Source organism: Tachypleus tridentatus, chromosome 1, assembly GCF_004210375.1.
Source record: "Tachypleus tridentatus isolate NWPU-2018 chromosome 1, ASM421037v1, whole genome shotgun sequence".
In the NCBI taxonomy this organism is placed as follows: Eukaryota; Metazoa; Arthropoda; class Merostomata; order Xiphosura; family Limulidae; genus Tachypleus; species Tachypleus tridentatus.
This window is the reverse complement of record NC_134825.1, coordinates 7,151,168-7,175,950: the sequence shown is the minus strand read 5'-3', so window position 1 is coordinate 7,175,950 and position 24,783 is coordinate 7,151,168. Positions and strand designations below refer to the sequence as shown.

General features: G+C 31.4%; 1 protein-coding gene across 1 annotated transcript in view; it reads left to right on the top strand.

The window, feature by feature from the left end:
- LOC143236608 (protein bicaudal D-like) overlaps positions 1–24,783 on the top strand; it is a 46,765-nt gene continuing 21,982 nt past the window's right edge. The window contains 11 exon segments of the mRNA XM_076474949.1: positions 1–237; positions 3,649–3,718; positions 8,176–8,429; positions 8,797–8,937; positions 11,096–11,320; positions 14,469–14,660; positions 14,662–14,716; positions 15,300–15,404; positions 20,589–20,686; positions 21,104–21,295; positions 23,347–23,532. Coding sequence (XP_076331064.1) covers positions 8,202–8,429; positions 8,797–8,937; positions 11,096–11,320; positions 14,469–14,660; positions 14,662–14,716; positions 15,300–15,404; positions 20,589–20,686; positions 21,104–21,295; positions 23,347–23,532 — 1,422 coding nt within the window. The 5' untranslated portion in view covers positions 1–237; positions 3,649–3,718; positions 8,176–8,201.

Here is a 24,783-nt window from a genome sequence, read left to right as displayed (position 1 = left end):
GAAATTCGTCTAACTTTTATAGAATAAATCCTACATACTTTCCGGTTTACAGATTTGTCGTGCTGGAACTACGAAGAAGCCATTAGAACTGAAAGTAGTTTCGAAAGTAATTTAACTTTGATTATAACAAAATATTTTGAAATTTGCAGAGATTTAATCCATCACTCGTTAAAATGGCAATATTCTTTTATGCTTGTTGAAGAAGTTTGAACAGAAAGTCAACCACACTTCTCGTATGTAAGTCAGATATACCGTCACCGTGTCGGTGTTTGTATTGTCGTCTATGTCGTTTCCTAAGCTCGCTGCAGCTTTGCTCTAGGCCTAAGGTTACTAACAGTATCAATGTTAATGTATTCTAAAGATGACCGGTATGGGATTTCTCGTCATCATGATGTATTAATAGTAATTATTATATAGTACTACGAGAAGTAGTACCACTTTTAAGACTTAGTCTTGAAAAATTGAACTTAAGACGTTAATCTAAGAAACCGGAATTAAAACTTTAATGCAACTTAGTGATGACGAGAAAACCCACTTGTAGAAAAAAGAATATATGTAAAAACGTTGAGAATTTTTTTTTTATGTAGAGGTGTGAACAACGTTTTGCCTTCTTTGGTAAAATTAGCGACGAATTAGACAAAATAAAACAATATTCCATCAATAAGTTTCCTCCACAAACCATAGAAAACATTGTACGTACACACTTAGACAAAAAGCAAAATCAACTAACAAAAGTAAATATATCCCACGAATTAAAAAATCACGAAACCATATGCTGCTGCATACCATATATTCCCAACATCAGCAGAAAAATAACCAATATTTGGCAAAAACTAGTAACAAAATATGACATTCCAGTTAATACCAAATTTATTCAAAAATCAGGCACAAAACTAAGATCTGTACTATGTAAAAACTACACTGACAAACACCACACCAACATTATTTATAAAATACAATGTGATAACTGCCACGACTTCTATATTGGAGAAACAAGTAGAAAAATGGAAACCAGATTCAAAGAACACAAAAAGTTACCTTCACACATTTTCGAACACTGCAAATCAAATAAACACAACATAACCATAGAAAACACCCAAATAGTAAATAAAGAAACAAACATAAACAAATGCAAAATTAAAGAAACCTTTCTTATACAACAACTCAAGCCCAAAATAAACTAATACAAAGGAACACCTTTATACCTATATTAATAAATATAATCAAACATCTAAGCACGTCCTCTACATTCCTATACTCAGTTACACAACCCCCTTCAAACATGTGGTCATCTATCGGTCAGTTACCTCTTTCTTTCTTCATGAACCTGATGATGACTGAAGAAGGTCAGAATGTTGTTTGCTCCTCTACATAAAAAAAAAAAAAATTCTCAACCCAAACCAGCTGTTTTTACATATATATTTAATGCAACTTGAAAGTTAGGTTTGTTAAGTTGCAAACCTTTACATTGCTGATGTTGCAAAGGCATTGAGTTCCCTTGTGGCATCTTTGGTAGCAAGATGTGATATCAGATTACATTGTTTTACTTTGATGGCTAAGTAATTGGTAAAAATAACCTAAGATTAATCCCTGATATACTCCTTGGACTGGAAGGCTAGGTAAGTTATATTTTATTTCATCTACATATTCTAATGTATATTATGCAAATTTTTAACTTAGCATGTGTTTTATATTTGTAAGTTAAGATGCAAATTAGTAATAATTACATTGCCTTATTGTAAAGTTATGTTTTCAGTTGTAATACTAAATATTAGACTTCATGTCAAAAACAATTGGATATCACTCTAACTTTTGTTCTGTTTGTTTTGATTCTTATTAAATGTTTATTTATGTATGTTTACAAACTCTCTCTTTGGTAACTGAAGAAGGTTGAAATGTTGTTCTCTGCCTTATTAGTAAGTGTTTATACCCATACCAGCCATCCTTCGATGTAAATTGGTCCCTTGTTCTCAAATTATGTGTATAGACCCAACAAAAATGCAGGCTTTCTAACAAAGTGTGAGTTTAAAAAATGCGTAAGGTCAATCAGTATTATCAGGTTGTACAAATTTTTATCTCATGAACTTTTAAGTTAGAATACTTTTTAGAAGTAGAAAGTATAAATTACAATGTACTGGGGTTGCTTCTGCTTTACCATATTAGTGTACTTATTATTCAAGAATTATGTGTTGTTTTGCTTGTACTTGGGTTGCTTCTGCTTTACCATATTAGTGTACTTATTATTCAAGAATTATGTGTTGTTTTGCTTGTACTCGGGTTGCTTCTGCTTTACCATATTAGTGTACTTATTATTCAAGAATTATGTGTTGTTTTGCTTGTACTCGGGTTGCTTCTGCTTTACCATATTAGTGTACTTATTATTCAAGAATTATGTGTTGTTTTGCTTGTACTCGGGTTGCTTCTGCTTTACCATATTAGTGTACTTATTATTCAAGAATTATGTGTTGTTTTGTTTGTACTCGGGTTGCTTCTGCTTTACCATATTAGTGTACTTATTATTCAAGAATTATGTGTTGTTTTGCTTGTACTCGGGTTGCTTCTGCTTTACCATATTAGTGTACTTATTATTCAAGAATTATGTGTTGTTTTGTTTGTACTCGGGTTGCTTCTGCTTTACCATATTAGTGTACTTATTATTCAAGAATTATGTGTTGTTTTGTTTGTACTTGGGTTGCTTCTGCTTTACCATATTAGTGTACTTATTATTCAAGAATTATGTGTTGTTTTGTTTGTACTTGGGTTGCTTCTGCTTTACCATATTAGTGTACTTATTATTCAAGAATTATGTGTTGTTTTGCTTGTACTTGGGTTGCTTCTGCTTTACCATATTAGTGTACTTATTATTCAAGAATTATGTGTTGTTTTGCTTGTACTTGGGTTGCTTCTGCTTTACCATATTAGTGTACTTATTATTCAAGAATTATGTGTTGTTTTGCTTGTACTTGGGTTGCTTCTGCTTTACCATATTAGTGTACTTACTATTCAAGAATTATGTGTTGTTTTGTTTGTATTCGGTTGCTTCTGCTTTACCATATTAGTGTACTTATTATTCAAGAATTATGTGTTGTTTTGCTTGTACTCGGGTTGCTTCTGCTTTACCATATTAGTGTACTTATTATTCAAGAATTATGTGTTGTTTTGTTTGTACTCGGGTTGCTTCTGCTTTACCATATTAGTGTACTTATTATTCAAGAATTATGTGTTGTTTTGTTTGTACTTGGGTTGCTTCTGCTTTACCATATTAGTGTACTTATTATTCAAGAATTATGTGTTGTTTTGCTTGTACTTGGGTTGCTTCTGCTTTACCATATTAGTGTACTTACTATTCAAGAATTATGTGTTGTTTTGTTTGTACTCGGGTTGCTTCTGCTTTACCATATTAGTGTACTTATTATTCAAGAATTATGTGTTGTTTTGCTTGTACTCGGGTTGCTTCTGCTTTACCATATTAGTGTACTTATTATTCAAGAATTATGTGTTGTTTTGTTTGTACTCGGGTTGCTTCTGCTTTACCATATTAGTGTACTTATTATTCAAGAATTATGTGTTGTTTTGCTTGTTTCTTTTCTTGTGAGAGAGTTATTTAGATAGTTCACAATTCTAATGAATATTTGTTTTGAATAACAGGTTCCTGTTGTGAGAGGACCCTTTGGATTTTTCCACATGGAGATTTAAAGCTTATTTAGTTGGAATAAATGTAAGTTTATTTAGTTGGAATAAATGTAAGTTTCTTATAGAATGTAACAAAATTTCAGGTCTGATATTTTTCTATGTCTCCTAAGAATAATCATGTTGACAAAAATAACCCACTTTCCTATAGAAATTGTTAATCTAAACCTGTACATGTAACTGTTTAGGAACAACAAAGGACATATTGGTCCATCTTGGCTGTTATGTTTTTAAAACTAAACTATTATAAAATATTAAGGCCAGATCCTATAATTTACTCAGTTAACAAGCTTTCTTTTAAACTTACATTCACTGCCTCCACAACATCTGAAAGTAACCTATCCAGAAGGCTAACTGTTCTCTTAGAAAAATAAAACTGAGTGGAAGGTGGCTCCTACCTTGCCAGAATTTATATTTGTGTCTCTAGTCCTACTGTTCTTATCATTATTTATGGAAAAAGATGATTCATCAAAACAATCAATTCCCTTTAAGATTTTAAATACCTCTATCATGTGATGGGCAAGCCAGTAGGCTATCCACTGGAGTGTTGGGTGTTACTACCACTCACAAATTATTTATATTGAGGATTGCAGTGATAAGTGGAGCAAACAAGCTCTAACTTGAGGATGTTTACAGTTAAAGCAAAGAATGTGACTCTGAGACCAAGATTCAAACAATAATTCATCATTATTACTTTTAATGTGCTTTTCACAATATTCTCTTCTGCAATCAACTCGTAGAATAATTTTAAACAAACTGACAAAACCTTTTCAGTATAACTAACAAACATTCCTTAACCCTTTCGGCGAGGTTGGCGAGTGCAGTCGACTTGAAAGCTCAGCGTAGCAGGCGATCATTACCAACAAGATGTAAACAACATACCCTCGTGGCTAATTATCATTATCACACAGGCCTGTAGACCCACTTGAGGCTAGAACCACGTGTATTAATTGTTTACTTGGGATTCCTAGCAGAAATTTAAACCAGAGGTCACATGATTTCTTTGTGTACTAGCCTGTATAGATCAATACTGTTCATTATTTTAGAAGACACCTTCCTTCCATATTCTGTTGATACTTGGGATGTTGTTACAATGCCGAAAGGAAAAGTTTATACCACTAAAGAAGTAATTGATATTATTTGTAACGATAAAGAGAGTGACAAAGAGTTTGAGCCAGGTGATAATGAAAGCTTACTTGTAACGGATGAGAGTGATAATGAAGACATTCGTGGCCTGGAATCTGCCCCTGCATTAGGTAAGCACATGGTGTAGTTAGGGTCATATAACTTATTGCATAAACTGACTGACCAAGGCTAGTTCTTGTTAACGGATATATAATATATTGTGCAGACTGCAAGAACAACTGTGAAAAGCCAGTATCTCCAAGACTATTCAGAGATCAGATTATTCAACATCTGCTGGAGAGACATGTCAGCAAAGCCAAACGAAAAGGAAGACCAAGTACTGATAAAGGTCAGCGCTTGGTGGAAAGACATGGTATTGGACAATATGAGGATAAAAAATACAAACCTGATTCTACTGTTTGCAGCAATAGATACACAGCTGGATGGAAAAGAAAGCAGACTAATTATTTCTGAAAACAGTGCAATCTCCCCATGTGCTTTTTACCATGCCATGAGATACATCATAACCACAAAGACTATTGACGAGCTGCTGTATACAAGTTATAATAAATTATTGTGCTTTACATGGCACTTCTTTGTTGTGTATTAGGGCGTTTTCCTTTATTCCTGTTATTCTGATGTATTGAATTTAACATATATAGTATTAGGTACAATCACTGAACATTTCAGGGACTTTTATTGAGTTATTGCTGAGATATCATGCTTTTAGTACTGATACCATAATTAGTTAAAGTATCAAAAGTATATATTAGTGCCGTGACAAACATTACAATTTTCTATTCAGTGCCGAAAGGGTTAATTATGCTTCAAATAACATTACTAAATCATTACACTATATCTACTCAACCATACTTTAACTGTGTTATTTGATGCTAGGAAGGAATGCAATAAGTTATTTAGAGATCTTAAGTGAGAAATGTTGGGCAAGTTCATCATAAGGGTAGTCACACTTTTTCTGTTGGTGATGGATGAAACATCTTGACTCTGTCTTCAAGTCCTCAGCAACTTGACATCTGGATGACTACTTTCTTGCCCAAACCATGGCATTTTTATACAAACTCCTGGTATTCTTGCAATCTTCTAGATAGCATACACAACTACCTGCAAGTAGATCTCACAATTCTTAATATCAGAACCAAAACCTCTTGTTTATTTGTTGCAAGAACAGTTGGTAAACTGGCAGCCTTCTTATCTGTATCCATACACACATTTTTTAAATGGATACTACATCAAAGTTCCAACTTACTCATGGCCTCAGTAGTGTCATTTGTAGTTAGCATAAAGAAAAATGTTTTTTAACATGTCTCTCTTCTTAACCAATCATCATTATATAATTATTTTTTATACCTTTCTGAACTTGTATTACACTTTCCCTACTTGTATATATATGCTCAACATTTGAAGCTTTTGAAATGCCTAGAAATGCTTTAATCATATCCTCTCTAACTCTTCTTTTTTCAAGAGAAAACAGTATGAGAGGTTTTAGGCCTCTCCTCATAAGACAACCCTTCCATTCCAAGCAACATTCTTGTAACCCTCCTCAAAACCCTTTCCAACATTTCAGTGTCTTTCCTAAGGTAAAGAGCCCAAAACAGAAAACAACACTCCAAATGTGGCCTAACCACTAACTTGTAAATGAAATTATAATCTTTTTAGACTTGTATTTAATATTTCTTTAGATACAACCTAAAATACTATTTGTCTTACTACTGGCAACAGCACATTGCTTGGATAGCTTAACTATTTTACAATGAGTTCAGTGTAATATACCCAACTTTGTACACGCACTTGCACATGTTAAGTATTTATACTATAACTTTTGATGCAGTATATGTATTTTCACAAAATATTGTAGACTTTTAGCAAATATTGCATATTTTTGAACACAAAAATCAGTTTGAAATTAATTATTGTTACTTGAGATTTGTTTGTGAAAATATTGATTCTGGTTCATTACGAGTCTAAGCGCAAAGTGAATTTCATATTATGATTAGAAAACTATTTTTCATCCCAAAAATCTCGAGTATTATTTGTGTAATCTAAAACCTCTTACATACATTTCAAATGTTCATATTCAGTTGGACTTTTTATTTTGTCTGTTATGCAGGGTCTGGCAACCACCAAAAAAGAAAAAAAGAAATAAATATAGACAATGCTCTTTCTATTCTAGAATGAGTACAGATTATAACATTGAAATACAATTGTTTAAATAGCTTAAATCTTATTATATATTTATTATTTATTACTTATATCACATTAATTTTCCAGTCATGCCTGGCTAACACTAAAGAACTTGCATTGGTGAGCACGTGTGCACTTATGTTACTGTATTCAATAATATAAAACTGACCTTTAGTCTTTAAAATGATTGATATTGTCTTGGTTGTGTTTCAGTGGACTAGTTTTGTAATAAAGTCAGTTTAATTACTATTTATATAGATTATTACTATTTAGTAAGTCTTGTTACATCTACATTGCATAAAACAAATGTAGTAATTTAAATCAGTGAGTTTTTATATCTGCTTTACATAAAATGTAATTTAAACCAGCAAGTCTTGTTACATCTGTATTTTGTAAACATGTTCTGTTATGTTTTTATATTTTATGACACAGAATTCTGGACTAAACAGAACATTTTATATAGATATTTGATTCTTAAACATAAAAATGGTCTAACCCATATAGTTATATACCAGAATATTAATATTTACTCTGTATTGCTTAGCTATCTCTATCAATTCCCAGACTTTATGATCTACATTACTGTTATGTTTGGAAAATGTCATTTGTATCGACAGTGAGCTTTATGGAAGTGTACGTGTATTATCCTTTGTTGTATATGAATGTTAAATTATGAAAGAACTTTAGGGTTTAAGTTTGTGTTTGTTACTTTTGTACTTTCAAAATATTTAGGGACTAGAAAGTTAAGTGGTAATAAGTTGTTGGTGTGTGCATATAGATGTTAATGTGTTTTATATTATATTGGATGAAGTCATTATTAATTTATGTAGAATATATTATGGACCTCATCAGTGATTAGTGAGGTGAGTTGAAGTAGCTTCTGGTATTTTCCTTTGTGGTTTATGCTATTAGAAGCCCTTGGTGCATAAATAGTCTGGAGAAATGTGTATCAAAACTGGGTGGAGTCCATATGGATGTCATCTGTAATTCTAGGATTAAGTTTCACTTTAGTGTAAGTACAGATCAGATTTTGAAATTAATTAATGGCTGTTATAATAATAGTGATTGTTCAGAAAACGTAATAACTGATAAATGAAACACATGCACATTAATATGTTCTAATGTTGTAAAATGATTCTATTTTTTGTGACGTTCTAGTTATAATAGACAACACTTCCTTTACCATGGGGGATTCTGAGAAACTGATCAGTGAGTTGACTATTGAAAGAGACAATCTTAAAGATGAGCTGGAGCGACTTCATCGGGAGCTGGCCCAGACGAGTCATGAAAAGATCCAGTCTGCTCAGTATGGCTTGGTGTTGCTGGATGAAAAAGAAGTGCTCCAACAGAGGTGTGAAGAACTTGAAGCACTCTTTGATGGAACCAAACATGAACTGGATTGTTTAAAAGAAGTAAGTGTAACAAAAGAAAACTGGAAACTTGTGTTTCTAAGAAATAGAATTTTGTTTTTGATACATCTTGTACACCATGTCTGTGACATTAACTTGTTGGATTTTTCAGTAAGTTGAAATCCTAAAATGGACTTGTTAGAGATGTTAGACTGTTTAAAAGCTTTGTTTGTATTCAACTGTGTTACAAATTTCAAGTTATTTCAATATATCAATTACAGTTATTTATTGGAACCACTTCAACTCGTTATAAAAAACAAATTAATTTGATGTAAGGTATATCCATGTTTTAGGAGTAATATGTTATTCCAGTACATTGCAGTTAGTGATTTGTGGGCTCATGGATCTTTCACACAAAATTTATGTATAGGCATTTGCAAAATCTCAGACAAGTCAAAAAATGTCAGCAACCACTGGAATTGAGCAGGAAGAAAGCTTGTTGAAAGAAACAGCCCATAAAGAAGCTTCTTTTACTTCAACTGTTCAAGAACTAGAGCGAGAAATAAAACAGGTAAACTGTGAGTGTTGTTTAAGTTATGCTTGAAATGTATTTAGAAAAGCTATGAAGGTGATTATATTGAAAACTAGAAAGTTATCTGGAGAAAAAAACAGTAATGTTTCAAAGTTTCCCTTCAGTTTTGTAATTTAGAAAAATTATACCTTTCATGTACACCTTCTATTGACTGTTAGTCCTGGAGGAGTCATCTGTTTTAACCACTTATACCATTATACAGTAGTGTGTTGTCCATCAGTCAGATAAGCTTAAAATTTCAATTTTTACTGTTGTGATGTCAGTAACAATGTGTATGTGTCATGAATTATGAGAGAATTGTGCACTCTGTAGGCTATATTACAGCATGTCATGGCCTTAAAAAATAAAAGTATTTGTTTCTCATAACTTTGGTTTTATTTACTCTTGAAACAGAACAGTTTTGATGACTGTAGAAGTACATCTAGTTAACAAATGATGCTCTATTACATTATTTATGTAGAATTTAGTCAGTAAACTGAATTGTTTGTCATACTTCACTTCCAATACAACTAAACCTAACTATTTAGTAATAAAAACAACAACAAAATCTGATGTTTGTTTTAGACTAATGGAAGGTAAAGTTTAATTTTGGCAGCAGTGTTTGCAGACACTAGCTCTAATGATGATAACATTGTCTGCAGACATTACATTTGATGATGGTAACATTGTCTGTAATCATTAGCTTTGGTGATGGTAACATTGTCTGTAATCATTAGCTTTGATGATGGTAACATTGCCTGGAGACACTAGCTCTGATGATGGTAACAGTCTGTAGATACTAGCTCTGATGTTGGTAACATTGTTTGTAGTCATTAGCTTTGGTGATGGTAACATTGTCTGTAATCATTAGCTTTGATGATGGTAACATTGTCTGTAATCATTAGCTTTGGTGATGGTAACATTGCCTGGAGACACTAGCTCTGATGATGGTAACAGTCTGTAGATACTAGCTCTGATGTTGGTAACATTGTTTGTAGTCATTAGCTTTGGTGATGGTAACATTGTCTGGTGACATTAACTCTGATGATGGTAACAGTCTGTAGATACTAGCTCTGATGGTGGTAACATTGTCTATAGATACTAACTCTGATGGTAGCAGAGTTTATAGACACTATTTCTGATTACAGATATAACTTCTTAACACTTGTATGTTTTGAAACAAATGACAAGAGCATGGAACCTTCACTGTATAAATAAAGCATAAAATAGAAAGCTGTACTATCAGTGTTTTCTGAGATTATATATTGTGTTATAGCATTTGTATATTCACAATGTCGAGAAAAACAACAACAAAACAATTCATTCATATTTGGATAGTCTTTAGTATGGTGAATGATTGATTGTCTTTAATACTAAGGTACACATTTTGGAACTTACATATGTGTATGTGAAAGTATAACCGTGTTATGAATACAGTAAAATTTTGTTTTTACATATGTGAAAAACAATTAGCTAAGGGAATTTTGTAAAGTGTTAGTTATTGCTGACATGAAGTGATGATGAAGAAATACTTTTAACATTGTAATTATTATATAGTTTTATCAGTGATTTGTACTTGTTTCTGTAAGTAATCTTTCTTAATGTTTAAGACTGTAGATGTTTCCCAGGAAAATATTTTATATTGTTTCACCTTTGATTTCATTATACAGGTTTGACCTGTATAGTGTCCATCCAGTTGGATAGGTGAAATATAAACTTGTTTTAATAAAAGTTATTAATTTAAGCTTCTGTTTTTTTCACATAATAAACATTAAAAGTGCAATAAAAATACATAAAGGTACCACTACTGAAAGTGAAGACATATCAAATTAGATGGGGGGCCAACCACTATGGTTTTCCTCATGTCATCCTATATAAAATTTGATGGAACCTCCCCCATTTGCTTCTCCTAATGCCATCCTGTGTCACTGTGACAAATTGGGTGCTGATAAAATGTGTAAGGAAAGGTGTAAACAAACAGACACAAACTTAGCTATATATCTTAAAATAAATCTGGTGTTGACAGGTTCTGTATTTTTTTTTTACTGTACATTTTAATGAAAACCAATTTCTCTCTTATTTTGTGTCATATTTTTTATATACATATAAATCACATGATTGTAGAATGACCAAAACATATTTTTTTCTGGTTTATTAGGTTAAGCAAGAGCTAGCCCGAGTTGAGGCAGAGAGAGATCGTATCCATCAGGATTATCTAGATCTGTTTAAACAAAACGAAGTCAGTGAATGGGAAAAGAAAAATTTAAAATCAGAGCTAAAAGAAATGAAACTAAGAGAAGGAAGACTTTTCAATGATAATAATGAACTAGAAGATGAAAACATTTCTTTACAGAAACAAGTCTCTTCATTACGTTCCTCTCAGGTGAGAATTGCAGTGAGATCATTTCATATGTTATGCATTACAATAGATGGCTGCTAAACATGTGTTCTACCTGTACCTAATGAATATAGTTGGATTAGGTTACCTTACTTCTAAACTAACCTCTACCAAAATAAAAGTGACTCTCTCCTCCTTCACTAGCCTTGAAATAGTTTGAAACAATCTCTTTTTGATATGTTCTCTTGACCTATCATTTCAGGCTTACTGTGTTGAAGGGGTTAGTAATTTTGGAGGTGAACTATTTATTGTATCTGGGAAAGAGTACGTACCAGGTTGTTGAGTCTACAGTGACTATTTCAGGCACATAAAATTCACACAGGAATGTGCCTGTCACATATTTTAATACTGAGCTTAAAACAATACCTTTCTCTTATCTACACTTCTCACTAAAGTCTTGCCCCAAATTAATATATTCCAAGCTACTTAAATGTGGTTCTCTTCTGCACTTTTTTTTTTTAGCAACAAGTTTGACAAAGCTGCTTTGGAGTCAATTTTTATTCCGTGAGTGTATAAATATTGTGCATATTGTCTATTATGATGCTTTCAGGTTCCATGTTGTGGTTGTTGTGCAGTTTTATAAATGGTTACAAGCAGGTTTATCTGATCAAAATATTTTATAGTTGAGATACATGTGGAAAATCTTTAATGTTTTCCAGGGCTGCACATTTTCTTTGTTGATTCACTGGCAGGTTTCCTTTGTGTTTCTTTTCAAACCTCCAACAAAGATGTTTTTTTGTTATGTTTTATGTTTATCTTTTTCTTTCTCACTCTTGTATATCATGACAAGAACATGTATTGTTTTTAGAAGGTTTCTTTCTACCTCCATCATTCTGGTTGCTTGAGAGAGAGAGCCTTTTCTCCTATTATCATCTCAGTACTGATATTTATCAGAACCATGTGCTTAAAGGTCTTAGTCTGTGTGGCTTGTATTTCATCTTACAATGATGCCATGTTTATTTAGTTTTTGTCTAACTCTCTATCACCTATTTCACACCATCATGAACAATTTTTATAATTGGCAGAACTGTAATTCTTGGGTACAGCAAAGTTCTGCTTCTTTTACTGTGTCCCAAGATGGGCATCTTGGGTTTTGGTTAGAAAGAAAAAAAAATCACTTTTCCCACACTGTTTCCATATATTTAACTTTACTGTTCTAGTTATGTGTGGTTTTTCTTTCTGCCTTATGTTAGAGTTAGATCATTCATATCATTTATATATTTTGTCATATTTTCATATTCTTCTCTGCTTCAGGTGTGCAGAGGATTTTACTTTTGTACAGTTTCTGTTTCTTTTATATCAACATCTTTCCTTATTGTGTGATAGCAAGTCATGTTATCTGACTCCCCTTAATTTTAGTCACGAGGGGAATGATGCAAATCTTTTGTTTCTGTCATTAAATGGTTATGACACTTCCCATACCACTGTTACCCGATTTCACATTGTATAGACTTATATAAATTTTATTATTCACTATGTTTGCACTTTGACAGTTCATGTACTGTTTGAAGGTAGTGGGAGTGGTTTCGGACTTTTGTATAGGTATGTGTATTGTGTATTTAAAATTAGTATAAATATATTGGCAGAAATTATTACAATTATTTTTGTCATACTTTTTGACAAAAGCATCATTTATAGAAAGTTTAATGTGGTCAAGCTTATTATTCTCTCTGAACAGTTAAAGAAAATTACAAACTCAAATTATACTAATATTACAAGCTAGAATATAAAATAAGAACCTTGCATCTTTTTATTTTGCTGAAATATGGTTTATATACTGAATCAGACACAGTGGCCTATTTCACCTCTTTCCACGTTTGGAAACTGTCTCCTATGTACACTTACTTCAATATATAACGTGATTAACCTATACACAGCTCAGAGTGCCCCTAGTGGTTTTCTCAGCTATCTAATCTATTTGAAGGCTTCCTTGTTCTTTCAAAACCAAGATTTCATGGAGGTTGATTGTGTCTTTGGTGTGCTCAAAGTTTCATACTTTTTAAGCCCTAAATACAGCTTAGTTGCAAAGCTTGACAAATTATAATGGAATTCTATGGTATTGATATAGTAGTTTAAGATTGTTGGTTATTCAACTGTATATATATATATATATATATAAGACCTAAAAAAATATTTCAAGTCTTTCATGTGCAAAATTTTAAAAGACTTAGCAATTCGCATCAAGTAGCAACCAGGTTCAAAGCTCATAGGTGGAAGGGATAATTGATTTCTTTACTTACTGTTCTATATTTTAGTGAAAAAAAAATTTCATTACTTGTTTTTAGATAGTAATTATCAATATATATTTATAATGTATAATATTTGAAATGATTTGAATATTACAAAATACTAGTCTACTAAAATGCAGTCAAGACAAGGTCACTTTGTAAAGACTGAAGGCTACTTTTATATTATTAGATATGGTAACATGAATGCATGTGCACTTCTTCAGTGCAAGTTCTGTCATGTTAACTAGGAACATCTGGAAGGTTATTGTAATCAAAATAACAAATTTATGTAAATGTATAATGTTATGAACTTTAAGCTATTTAGTCTAAACATGTGTTCTTGAGTAGTCATTCTGGAACAGAAAAAGTATGATACATATTTACTTCCTAATTTTTTTTGGCAGTTAGGGTAGAGAAGATAACAGACAAAATATAAATCTTACTGAAAACAAACATTTGAAATGTATTCAGGAGATTTTAGAGATTACCCAACTAATATTTGAGCTTTTTGAAACAAAGAACAGTTTTTTAATCATAACATGAAATTCACTTTGCACTTGGGCTAGTGACAAAGAAAACTCATTATATATTGACAAACATATCTTAAGTAGAAATATTTCATTTAAAAATTTGATTCTTTGGGTACAAAATACTTGCAATCTTCACTAAAAGTCTCCCAAATTTTGTGAAGATACACATACTGTACCAGAAGGTATGGTATAAATACTTAGTGTGTGAAATGTGTATACAAACTTGTATATTGTACGAACCTGTTGCGAAAGTGTTGAAAAGAATAATAATATTATAATACATAGTTGTAAGCTGCTTTATCATAAATAATTACATTATCTTCTTAAGTATGCTATTACTGTCTGTGTTGTAAATGTGAATCTGTTATATTTAAGGTTGAATTTGAAGGGGCTAAACACGAGGTTCGACGATTACAAGAAGAAGTAGAATCATTAAATGGTCAGGTTGAAGAAATGACGTCACTTAAACGAATAGCAGAAAAGCAGCTTGAAGAAGCATTAGAGGCATTGCAGTCTGAGAGAGAACAGAAATATGCATTGAAAAAAGAGTTAGATAACCGACTAAACTCGGGAATCTATTTTCAACTTAAACAACTTGACTCTATCCAATTTTAGATTTGGAAGTAAGTTTGTTTTTTTGTAATCACCACACAGTCATTTATCTATAGGAACTTGTAGTTTTACCAATACAAGAAATTAAAAGTACTAATATTAAAAGTCTATATAACTTTCCAAAACCAAAGGAATAGAAGGGTAAGGGACTTTAGCCTATTTTCCTAATGTGTGGAAATTGTTAAAGGATATTCTGGTCTATCACTCTTGTATTTTTCTTATTTACTTATTTTCATATACAAACTTAGAATGACCTCACTATATTTCTTTTGTTTTTATTATTTTCACCATAAAACTTCTCATAATTATGAACAGTGATGAATATTTATTGGTTAAAACTAGTTATATTATCTTACAAAAGTTTTTGACAAAGTTCAGTAATAATTCTTTAACTAGTTTTTCAACTTTTGCAGTGGTTCTATAAGAAAAACTAGAGCTGTAAGTTGTAATGGTGTAGATAGTTTACATATAGTTCAAGTGCATAAAGTAATAACTTTGTGTATCAGCTTTTGGACCATTTTCATGTATGTTTATTTTCAGTTTAAATGTTTATGAAATGTTTTGTTCATCTTAGAACATTTACATGAATTGCAGATCAAGAAGATGGAAATAGAACTGAAGAAGAAGATGGTGAAAGTGATGTTCCAGCTTTAAAGCAGTTAGAAGCAGACTATATTGGGAAACATGCTAACGATGACTGTGAGTAGATTCCAGTTCTTAATATAGATAAATAATTAATTATATAAGATGGATTTTTATTTTTTTACACCAACTTACCTGAGGTAGTTCCTTCTTTAATATTGGACATGTTCATATTTAGACCACAACTGTTACAGTAACCAAGGAGCAGACATGGTTATTAAAACCTGTTAATATCCGATGGTATAGAATATTAAATTATAGTGTTACCTCACTTGTAGATGTATTGAATAGGAAAATGAAATTGTTGATGTTAAGTCAAAGCCGATCTTGTATATATATGAATAATATGCTTGTATTTGTCTGTTTGGAACTTGCAGATTTTTTAATCAAATACTACAAATCTCATATTGTTAGAAAGGAGTCTGGATTGCATATTGGCTTTTTAGTTTGGAATCACCTTATCTGTTTTTTTCTTAATTAAACTTTTCAAAGCAACAAGTATGGTATGTGATTGTGTAATGTTAGTCATCATGTGATGAGTGGCTTCAGTTTCAAATTTAGTTTTTTTTCATTTGCAAGTTGTTTCATACAAACAACACTTAACCCACATGTAATATCCTAAAAAAAATAAAATTATACTAAATACAATTTCTGTGGGCTTTCATGACTTGATTAGGTCTAAACAAATAAGCAAAGTTAGCTCCTTCAAAACCATAGGTTTTTCATTTTGTGAACATGCATTCAGATGTTTCTGTATAATTACCTAAGTTTACTTTCATTGCAACTTTACATTTACTTTTCAATAATTTAGGTTTAGTTCATTTCATAGACTGCTATAAATATCTGTTATTTTTAACCACTACAAGTGTTATTCTTTTTTTGTGAGTTTCTTTGTTTCAGCTCATAAGAACATGTTATACACTGAATACTAATAACTGCTTATTGTGTATATTATTATAAATACCATTATTTTATTGTTTACATTATGTGTAGTTTTATTAAATAAAGCTGTCTACATAATTTTGATTGTGTGACCACATAAAACTTTATGGATTTATCAGTCTTAACACACAGTACCTGCAAGAAAGTGTAGCTTAAATAGTATGTGTGAAATTTATAGAATAACAAAAATCCAGAGAAGGGCATGAATATTACCACAGATGTTACGTAGGTTATGGCTAGTATATGATATAAAAGTGCATAATTTTGATTGTGTGACCACATAAAACTTTATGGATTTATCAGTCTTAACACACAGTACCTGCAAGAAAGTGTAGCTTAAATAGTATGTGTGAAATTTATAGAATAACAAAAATCCAGAGAAGGGCATGAATATTACCACAGATGTTACGTGAGGTTATGGCTAGTATATGATATAAAAGTGCATAATTTTGATTGTGTGACCACATAAAACTTTATGGATTTATCAGTCTTAACACACAGTACCTGCAAGAAAGTGTAGCTTAAATAGTATGTGTGAAATTTATAGAATAACAAAAATCCAGAGAAGGGCATGAATATTACCACAGATGTTACGTAGGTTATGGCTAGTATATGATATAAAAGTGCATAATTTTGATTGTGTGACCACATAAAACTTTATGGATTTATCAGTCTTAACACACAGTACCTGCAAGAAAGTGTAGCTTAAATAGTATGTGTGAAATTTATAGAATAACAAAAATCCAGAGAAGGGCATGAATATTATCACAGATGTTACGTAGGTTATGGCTAGTATATGATATAAAAGTGCATGAATAAGGGAGTATTTTTTGCCTCATCTCTCATATTTGTATTTTCTAAAATACAGCTTATGCAATTTCTATTACTGTAGAAATAAATACTGGTATCAAATTTTGGTAACCTGCTTTGTACAACTTATTTAATGTGTAGAAATCTTAACCAATGTATGGGAAATTAAATACAGTCGTGCCTTACGTATGTAATTTTATTAGTTATTTAACTTTGTGTGAATAACAGTGAAAGTGCACAAGTTGTGACATTTTTACAGAATTACATTTAAAACTTACACAGCCTTATTATCAGTGTGTCTGTAAACTTACCATCTAAATGTAATTTTTTTTATTATGTAGGTTTCAGTTTGTTAATTTCAAAAAGAAATATTAAACTGAATTTTTTTCTCTTCATGTAGCATTTAGTTTTCTAACATCACAGGTATGCTAGTGAGGCATCCAAACAATTATAAACAAACATCATGTAATGTTAAGAAGAAATATAAAGTCTGAACTTCTTATCCTCTTGATTTTCTGAAATAATAGATTTGGAGAAGCCTCTTTATTCCTTTTGTACATTTCATGCTAATTATTAACACCACTGTACATGACTTATGGACATCTTTATAACCAGAATAGAGCATATTTCAGGAATTTTAATTAAGAGTGTTTGTATTTGGTGGTTAAAGATGATGGGTTGCAGGGAAAGTTTGATGTGCTGAGTAAAGTTGTTACTTCTGATACAATTTTGTAAACTTATGTGTAGCTTAGTTAGATAACTAGATAAATTATATTGTTTTGTGACATCATTCTGTTCTAGTACGCAATATATTTTTTTGCATTCTAAAATGAATACTTGAAAGCTCCATAAATTTTTCTGACTGAAATGGTGACAACAAAATATGGTTACTGAAGCATGGGATCTGAGTGCAAAGAGACTTAAAGTAAATGATAAATTCTTTATTTTTTTATGTATATATTGTTATGTATTCTTTAACTAAAGTAACTGGTAAGAATTAAAGATTTGTTAAGATAGGTAACAAATTTAAAATCGTTCCAGATTATGAGCTAAGAAACTTGAGCTCACTTCGTCATGAGTGTCCAAATTATATGCGACTTGATTAATGTTTACTCTATCTGTGGGGAGAAATTAGATAGGGGCTATCATTGTGAATTATTGTTTTTTGTAGTGTAATAAACAGCTTCTTCCAAATAGTGTCTAGCAATATTGCACTACATTTAAAATAATACAGGTTTGAATAGGTTAGCACTTGAATTTCTAATGTTAATTATGTTGAATATCTGATGACAAATGACCCATTCAAAGAAGAAGAAGACAAAAAAAGATATTTTAAAATGTTCAGTTTTTCATTTCACTGTATGTTGAGTTTGCTGCATTTGGTTATGTAAAATAATGGATAAAAATTTTACTGAAAAGAAACTTGTTTATTTAGGAGATTATAGAGGCTCTGCTAATCAAATATGAAAATCTTTTACTTGTACTAACTCAATAAAGGCTTTGTTAATTGGCAGACAAATCTTTAGTATGAACATATAGTTAAATAATCTACTTTTCATATACAGTAGACTTGTGTTTGTTAAAAGCTTGTCCTAATTCGTGAATAGAGACTCAGTGAATTAAGAATTGTGGTATGCATAATTTCAGTTCTAAGGTGGGTCATAATTACCCATTTTCTACATAAACTGTTGAATGGTATGTGCACTACAGTTTTATTAATAAAAAAGGAAATGTTGAAAAGTTATAGTTTAAAGATAAATACTGTGACAGTATGAATGCATCCAAGTGCTGTTACATGTTAATAGTTTACACTGATTAGTTGCTACCCAGCACATCAGTGTTACACCATGATAATGCTATAGAAGTTAAGGTAGAGGCAGTCATATGATGCTTAGTAGTAGAGTAATTTGATGATCTCAGGAATGGAATATCACATGACAAGCATTTAAAAATCAAAGAAAATACTTATGAAAATTTGTAGCAATGCTCTAAAGATTGTATATGAAACTAGAACATTAAAATATCTCAAGATATTTCTTTAGGATGAATAGATAGATATATTGCCAATAAGAGTGGGTATGAATGTCACCTAGTGAACAACAATATAAACATTAGAACAAAGGGGTCTAAGAGGTCTCAATGAATGCTTATTTGTTCAGAAATTGTGAGAATTGTAACCAAACCAGAAGGTATAAATTGGTACTACTCCATACACAGTAGAAATAACAAAGATGGAAATGTGTCCTCTTTGCAGATAAATTCAAGCTGAAATTATTTGGCAGCTATAAAATGGCTGTTTGGTGGAGAGGAAAATAATATTTTAGTCAACATACAACATTTACAGTACAACGTAGCATCACTACAAGCTTGTGGCTGAATCTCTTCCAAAGTATTTGTAATCTACCAGAATTAGTGACACCCTAACTGTTGACAAGAATTGCATGCAGATTCTGATTCTTCATACAAGAATATCAGTGGGATTTATCATTCTTTGGCAGATTTTTCAGGCAGAAAGTATTCATGATCGAACCAAGTTGAATGGACATTAACTGCATGTTGTAAAGACACAAGTTTTCCTCTACACTTGGGATTTATGTTCTAGCAAGTTAACAATACCAAAAGTGAAACAATACCTTGACAATAAAAGGCTGAAAAGAATGCTGACAGCTATGATTTGATCTGTACATAGACCAAATATAAACAATGCTGAGGTTGTAATGGCTTATGTATAAGCTATAAACCAAACAACCTCCTAAATTCTAGAGTAATACAGGACACTGTATTACAGGAGACAATGATCCCCAATTATTAAAACTATTACAATATGAAAACAAGGTATAATGCTATATGTGTAGCAAAGGGCTCACGTACATTGTATGTACATCTGATTTGTTTTTTGTAACTTCTTTGCTAATATTTTTGTGTAATTAATAAATTAACATCTGACCACTTATTATATGTGACTCCTCTGTGTGCATGACATTTGTGTTTCATAATTCTCTCTTTCTGTACAGTTATTGTCTTACTATGATAACTTCAATGTTAAGGAAGTTTCATGTATAATAATGATTTAATTTATTTATGTGTTGTATCAGTACAAGAAAGTAGGGGTTTGGCAGGAAGCCAGCTGGTGTTTACTAATTATTTTGATATGCCCATTAGTTCAAGTCTACAGCTACCTGGTAGCACTATCAATGCAACTCAAAGTATTGTGGGAGACTGTCAGTAAACAACACGTACATGATGATATTTTGAAGTGTGATGTTTATACATGAAGAAGTGCTAAGTTAGGACTAATTAAACAGATTATTATAATTATTACTTGTATAATGGTTTCTGCTTTAGTTGTAATTGCCAATTCATGACAATTATAAGCATTTATGTTTCAGTTTTAGACACATTGTAATACAAAATAATGCTGCTATGAATATCAGTAGAGTAAAATATTAACATTCCCTCTAACCACACACACTTTTTTTTCATAAAAAGCCGACAAATTGAATGAATCTCAGCCAGCAACTGTGAATGATCTATTCAGTGAGCTCCACCTAAGTGAAGTTAGAAAATTGGAAAAACAGCTGGAACAGGTAATTTCATGTTAATGTTTATTTCAAGAGAGTGAACACAATTTAAATCAGGTGTATTAATCAGATTACCTGGAATTGAAATTGTAACTTTAACTAATATGAAGACAAATGTTTAATCCTGAAATCTAAAAAGTATTAACATTTCATATTGAAGTTTCTTGTTCAGAAGTGTGTTTGGTAGTAGCATTTCAACTAATGTTTTTGTGACTGTTGTACCTAGAGTTGAATATTATTTCTTTATTTTCATACACTAAAATAAGCAAGATATTAAGAAAACACATTGTTTCAAAAATATATATCATGCTTGCATCAGAAATCAACATTATGGTAATGCTTTAAGTCTTATCTTAAAGTAAAGAGACTGCATTGTGACAATATAAAGCAACTGATATTAGATCCGTATTCTTAAATTTCAAGGCAGAAAATGAGAAGTCTCAGCTAAATGTACGACTGGAAGAATCTCAACAGATGCTTGAAAAAACAAAGAATGAGTTGAGTGACCAACACAATCGTGTGGCTAAAGTAATTGACCATGTTAAAGCTTTGATTGCACTTCATGGAAAAGTAGAAGATATTGGCGAAAGTGGCAGTGGAGAGGAAGGCGATAAGGTTTGTCATATAATATTATCTTTAACTGCTTATCGACTCACTGACTGTGTCTGCTTTAAACATGTGCAGAACATTTGCAAGCCTATGCAGCACACTCACATTCAATTGCCAGATGGTATTTTGTATAGTGAATTAGCAGTCAGTTGGTTAAATAATGCATATAATTAAAGAAAAACAGTAACTTTGGAAAATGATGTGTTTTTGTTACTAATGTTGTGATGATATATCTAAATGTTAGCCCACCCCATTGACTTGGCAGTAAATGTGAAGGCTTATAATTCCAAAACCTGGGTTTCGATACCCTTAGTGGGCACAGCACAGAATAGCTTCTTGTGTGCAACAACAGAAGTGGGTAAACAAATCTGAATATTAGACTTATTAGGTCACATTCTAGAATCTTTCAGATTTTACAGTCTATTCATATCCTACTATGGATGTATTCATTTTTTATTACAGTACTTAGTAATTTAACTTTCCAAAAAACAGTTGCAGAATTGCTTGTTTGAGTACATTTTTTGCATTATTAAATTAAAAATATACAGTAAATAAACTTCTTGTTCTCCAGATTGGGGGTTGTGCAGTAGGCTAACAACCTACTCACTTAAAAACCAGCCTGCTACACAAACCGCAGCGATTGCGACCCTATGTTTCTTAAGGAATCAAGTGGCATATGATGATGAAATAAACTTCTAATAACTCTAACACTTTTTATTAAATAATTTAGAGTTTAAATTTATTTCCCTAAATGTTTTGCTTACTTAATTTTATATCTCAAAAAAATGAACTCTCAAATTTTGATTTTGAGTTAATTTTAACATGCTTCAAACAAAAAAATAAGTGTTTGTGAATGTCCTTAATTTTTCTAAACATAAAATAGCACTCGCGTCCTCTCAGGAGAAAAATCAAAACAGTTTTAAAAAAAAAAGTCCTACTTGTAACAGAATTGGTTCATTCACTTCAGCTTATCACTGTTTTTCAGCCATTAACTGTTATGGTGTAATTGTTTATATCTCAGCTTCTACAACCATAAACTGATTACCTAAACATAGTAATAGTTTGTTGATTTTCTTATATTTTGGAACTGAGTAAATTAATGTTGACTTCAGTTCAGCAAAGACTGGGACAGAGTGATGAAAGATTAGCTCGTTGATAGTGTCAGATTTGATTTTCAAAATCTTCCTCACTCACAGTACTGAAGATTGCTTTATTATTATTTTATTCTTTCTTTGAATTATTATTCTGATTTGATGTATGATAGGAAATGTGTTTCATGTAATAAAATCAAGTATGTTCAGATCATTTTGCTTTTCACTGTATCAAGTTTAATTTCACTGTAAATAACTGTTTGTTAGGATTTAGCCTAAGTGACTTCTTTAAAGGGCAAAGAAAATGTAAAAACTGAGTCCATAAATTTTGAAAGTTGTTATACATATTAAACACCGATTAACAACTAAAAGGTTTAACTTGTTAAAACTTTTGATGAGATAAAAACATAATTTTTGTTGTTGTATACACTGAACTTGCATGTTGAATTTTTAAAATAAAAACCAAATTTTAATTTACAGTTTTATGAAGTAAGAACAATAGAATTGTTTATGCAATTGTAGAAAGATATAAATGTCAGTAATTGACACATACAATAAAAATAATCATTTTATAATAATTTCACAACAACATATTTTTTAATCTTGGAAAGTGTAAATTGATACAATTATTAAATAAAAATAAGATGTTTACATTAGCTCTATAATCTGTAAAAAAATAATTTCATGTTTCAATCTATTTCTTCGAGTTGTTGTTTTCCACAGCAATAAAATAAACTGTGCCCAAGTGTGTTGAATTAACTCACCCAGGCATTGTAGAGTTAAATCAGTAAAACTAAGCCTAAATAATGAAACTTAAAATATACATTATTATCCAATATAGTTAAGAAATGGAAGAGAGAGAGTACATTTTTCACTGATGAAATTAGTAAAGTGTTTATGAATGATTTGAGACATACTTGATAATACAGAACTTCTTGTACTTTACCAAATGTTTACAAATGTTAGGATATCCCAGAGTTGGTGCGACTCCAGAAGTTGCTTCAGAAACACCAGAAGAGATACCAGCTAGCAGTTCAGAAGGTTGAAGAACTCCAGGCAGATGTTCAGAATCTTCAAGAACAAGGGGCTGACCAGAACAGTGAAGAGTCTTTGGCTGAGCTCAGAGATGAAGTTACAAAACTGAGAAAGAAGGCAAGTGTCATTTCCACTTGGTTATTTTAAAGTAAGAACTGTAAACTTCTATATGCTCACAAAACAGTGCAAAAAATTTGAAAATTCTTTCAACTTGCAGAATAATTAACAAATTGAAGATTACATAGACAAGTTTTGACCTTGTAGTATGATCATTTTCAGGCATTAAAAGTGAACAACTTTTGAGTCTTGGGATCACATATTTTTTCAAAAAAGGTTTAGTGGTTGGCTAAGTAGCACAGTATTCACAGTTGATTTTAAGCATTAGAGTTATCATTGAAAAGGTACACTGTCACAGTTGCTTGAGTAATGTTGCAAATGTGAGAATGCATTAGACTAGAATTCTTTAAACTTTTGGTTAATTAAAATGACTATAACAAGAGGCTTGAAGTGTATAATTCATGCCTTAATGTAAATAATAAATTGTACAAAAAATATTTATGAATTAAATGTTTTATCTTACTATTACAATAATTTGCATTCAACATATTTTAAAAATAAGTTAATGTGTAGACTTTGACTTTGTTTAAAGTTTAGTTTGAATGCATTATGCAAGTTTTAGCTTTATTCTAGTTTTATGTAGGAGACAGATGTTAATCTAACTCTGTAAGGGAAAGCATCATCACTCGCTAGTCAGAAATATCATGGTGAGATATTCGTATACTGCAATAATTGTAGTAACAGCCAATATCTAAGTGTAATCTTACACAAAGTGGATCAGAGCATGTGTGCAATATCATGTATAGTGGCTGTTAACAAATGTCTTTTCTCATTCCCTTAGAGAAACTGACATTGCATTTTTCTTGGCAAAAGATTAAATGCAATGCAATCTTGGAAAAAATACAACAACTTTGGGTTTCAGTGCAATGGGTGCATTAAGCACAATAGAATGATTGGGTTTGCTAATCAGAGACATGCCTACCTGCTATAATTTTACCATAGCTGCTACTTAAAATGCTTCCCAGTTACATTGCTAAGGTAATTTAGAAGTATGCATAGCAACTGTGGGATCATATGGGTTTTGTTCTGTTCTTCATTTCACTTGAGGTCTTCTGTGTGCCTGTAAGCCCTGTTGCTCTGTTAAACCTGTTTGTACTTTCAATGGGAAGCAAGCTACTGGGCCATTACAAATTATACATGAGTTTTCAATGGCTGCCCACAAGTGATTTGTTTTTAAATGAAAAAGCAGTCATGACACAGAAGGTGGTGAAGACAGCTAACAGTGTACGTTGATTTGTACCTCACTGTTGT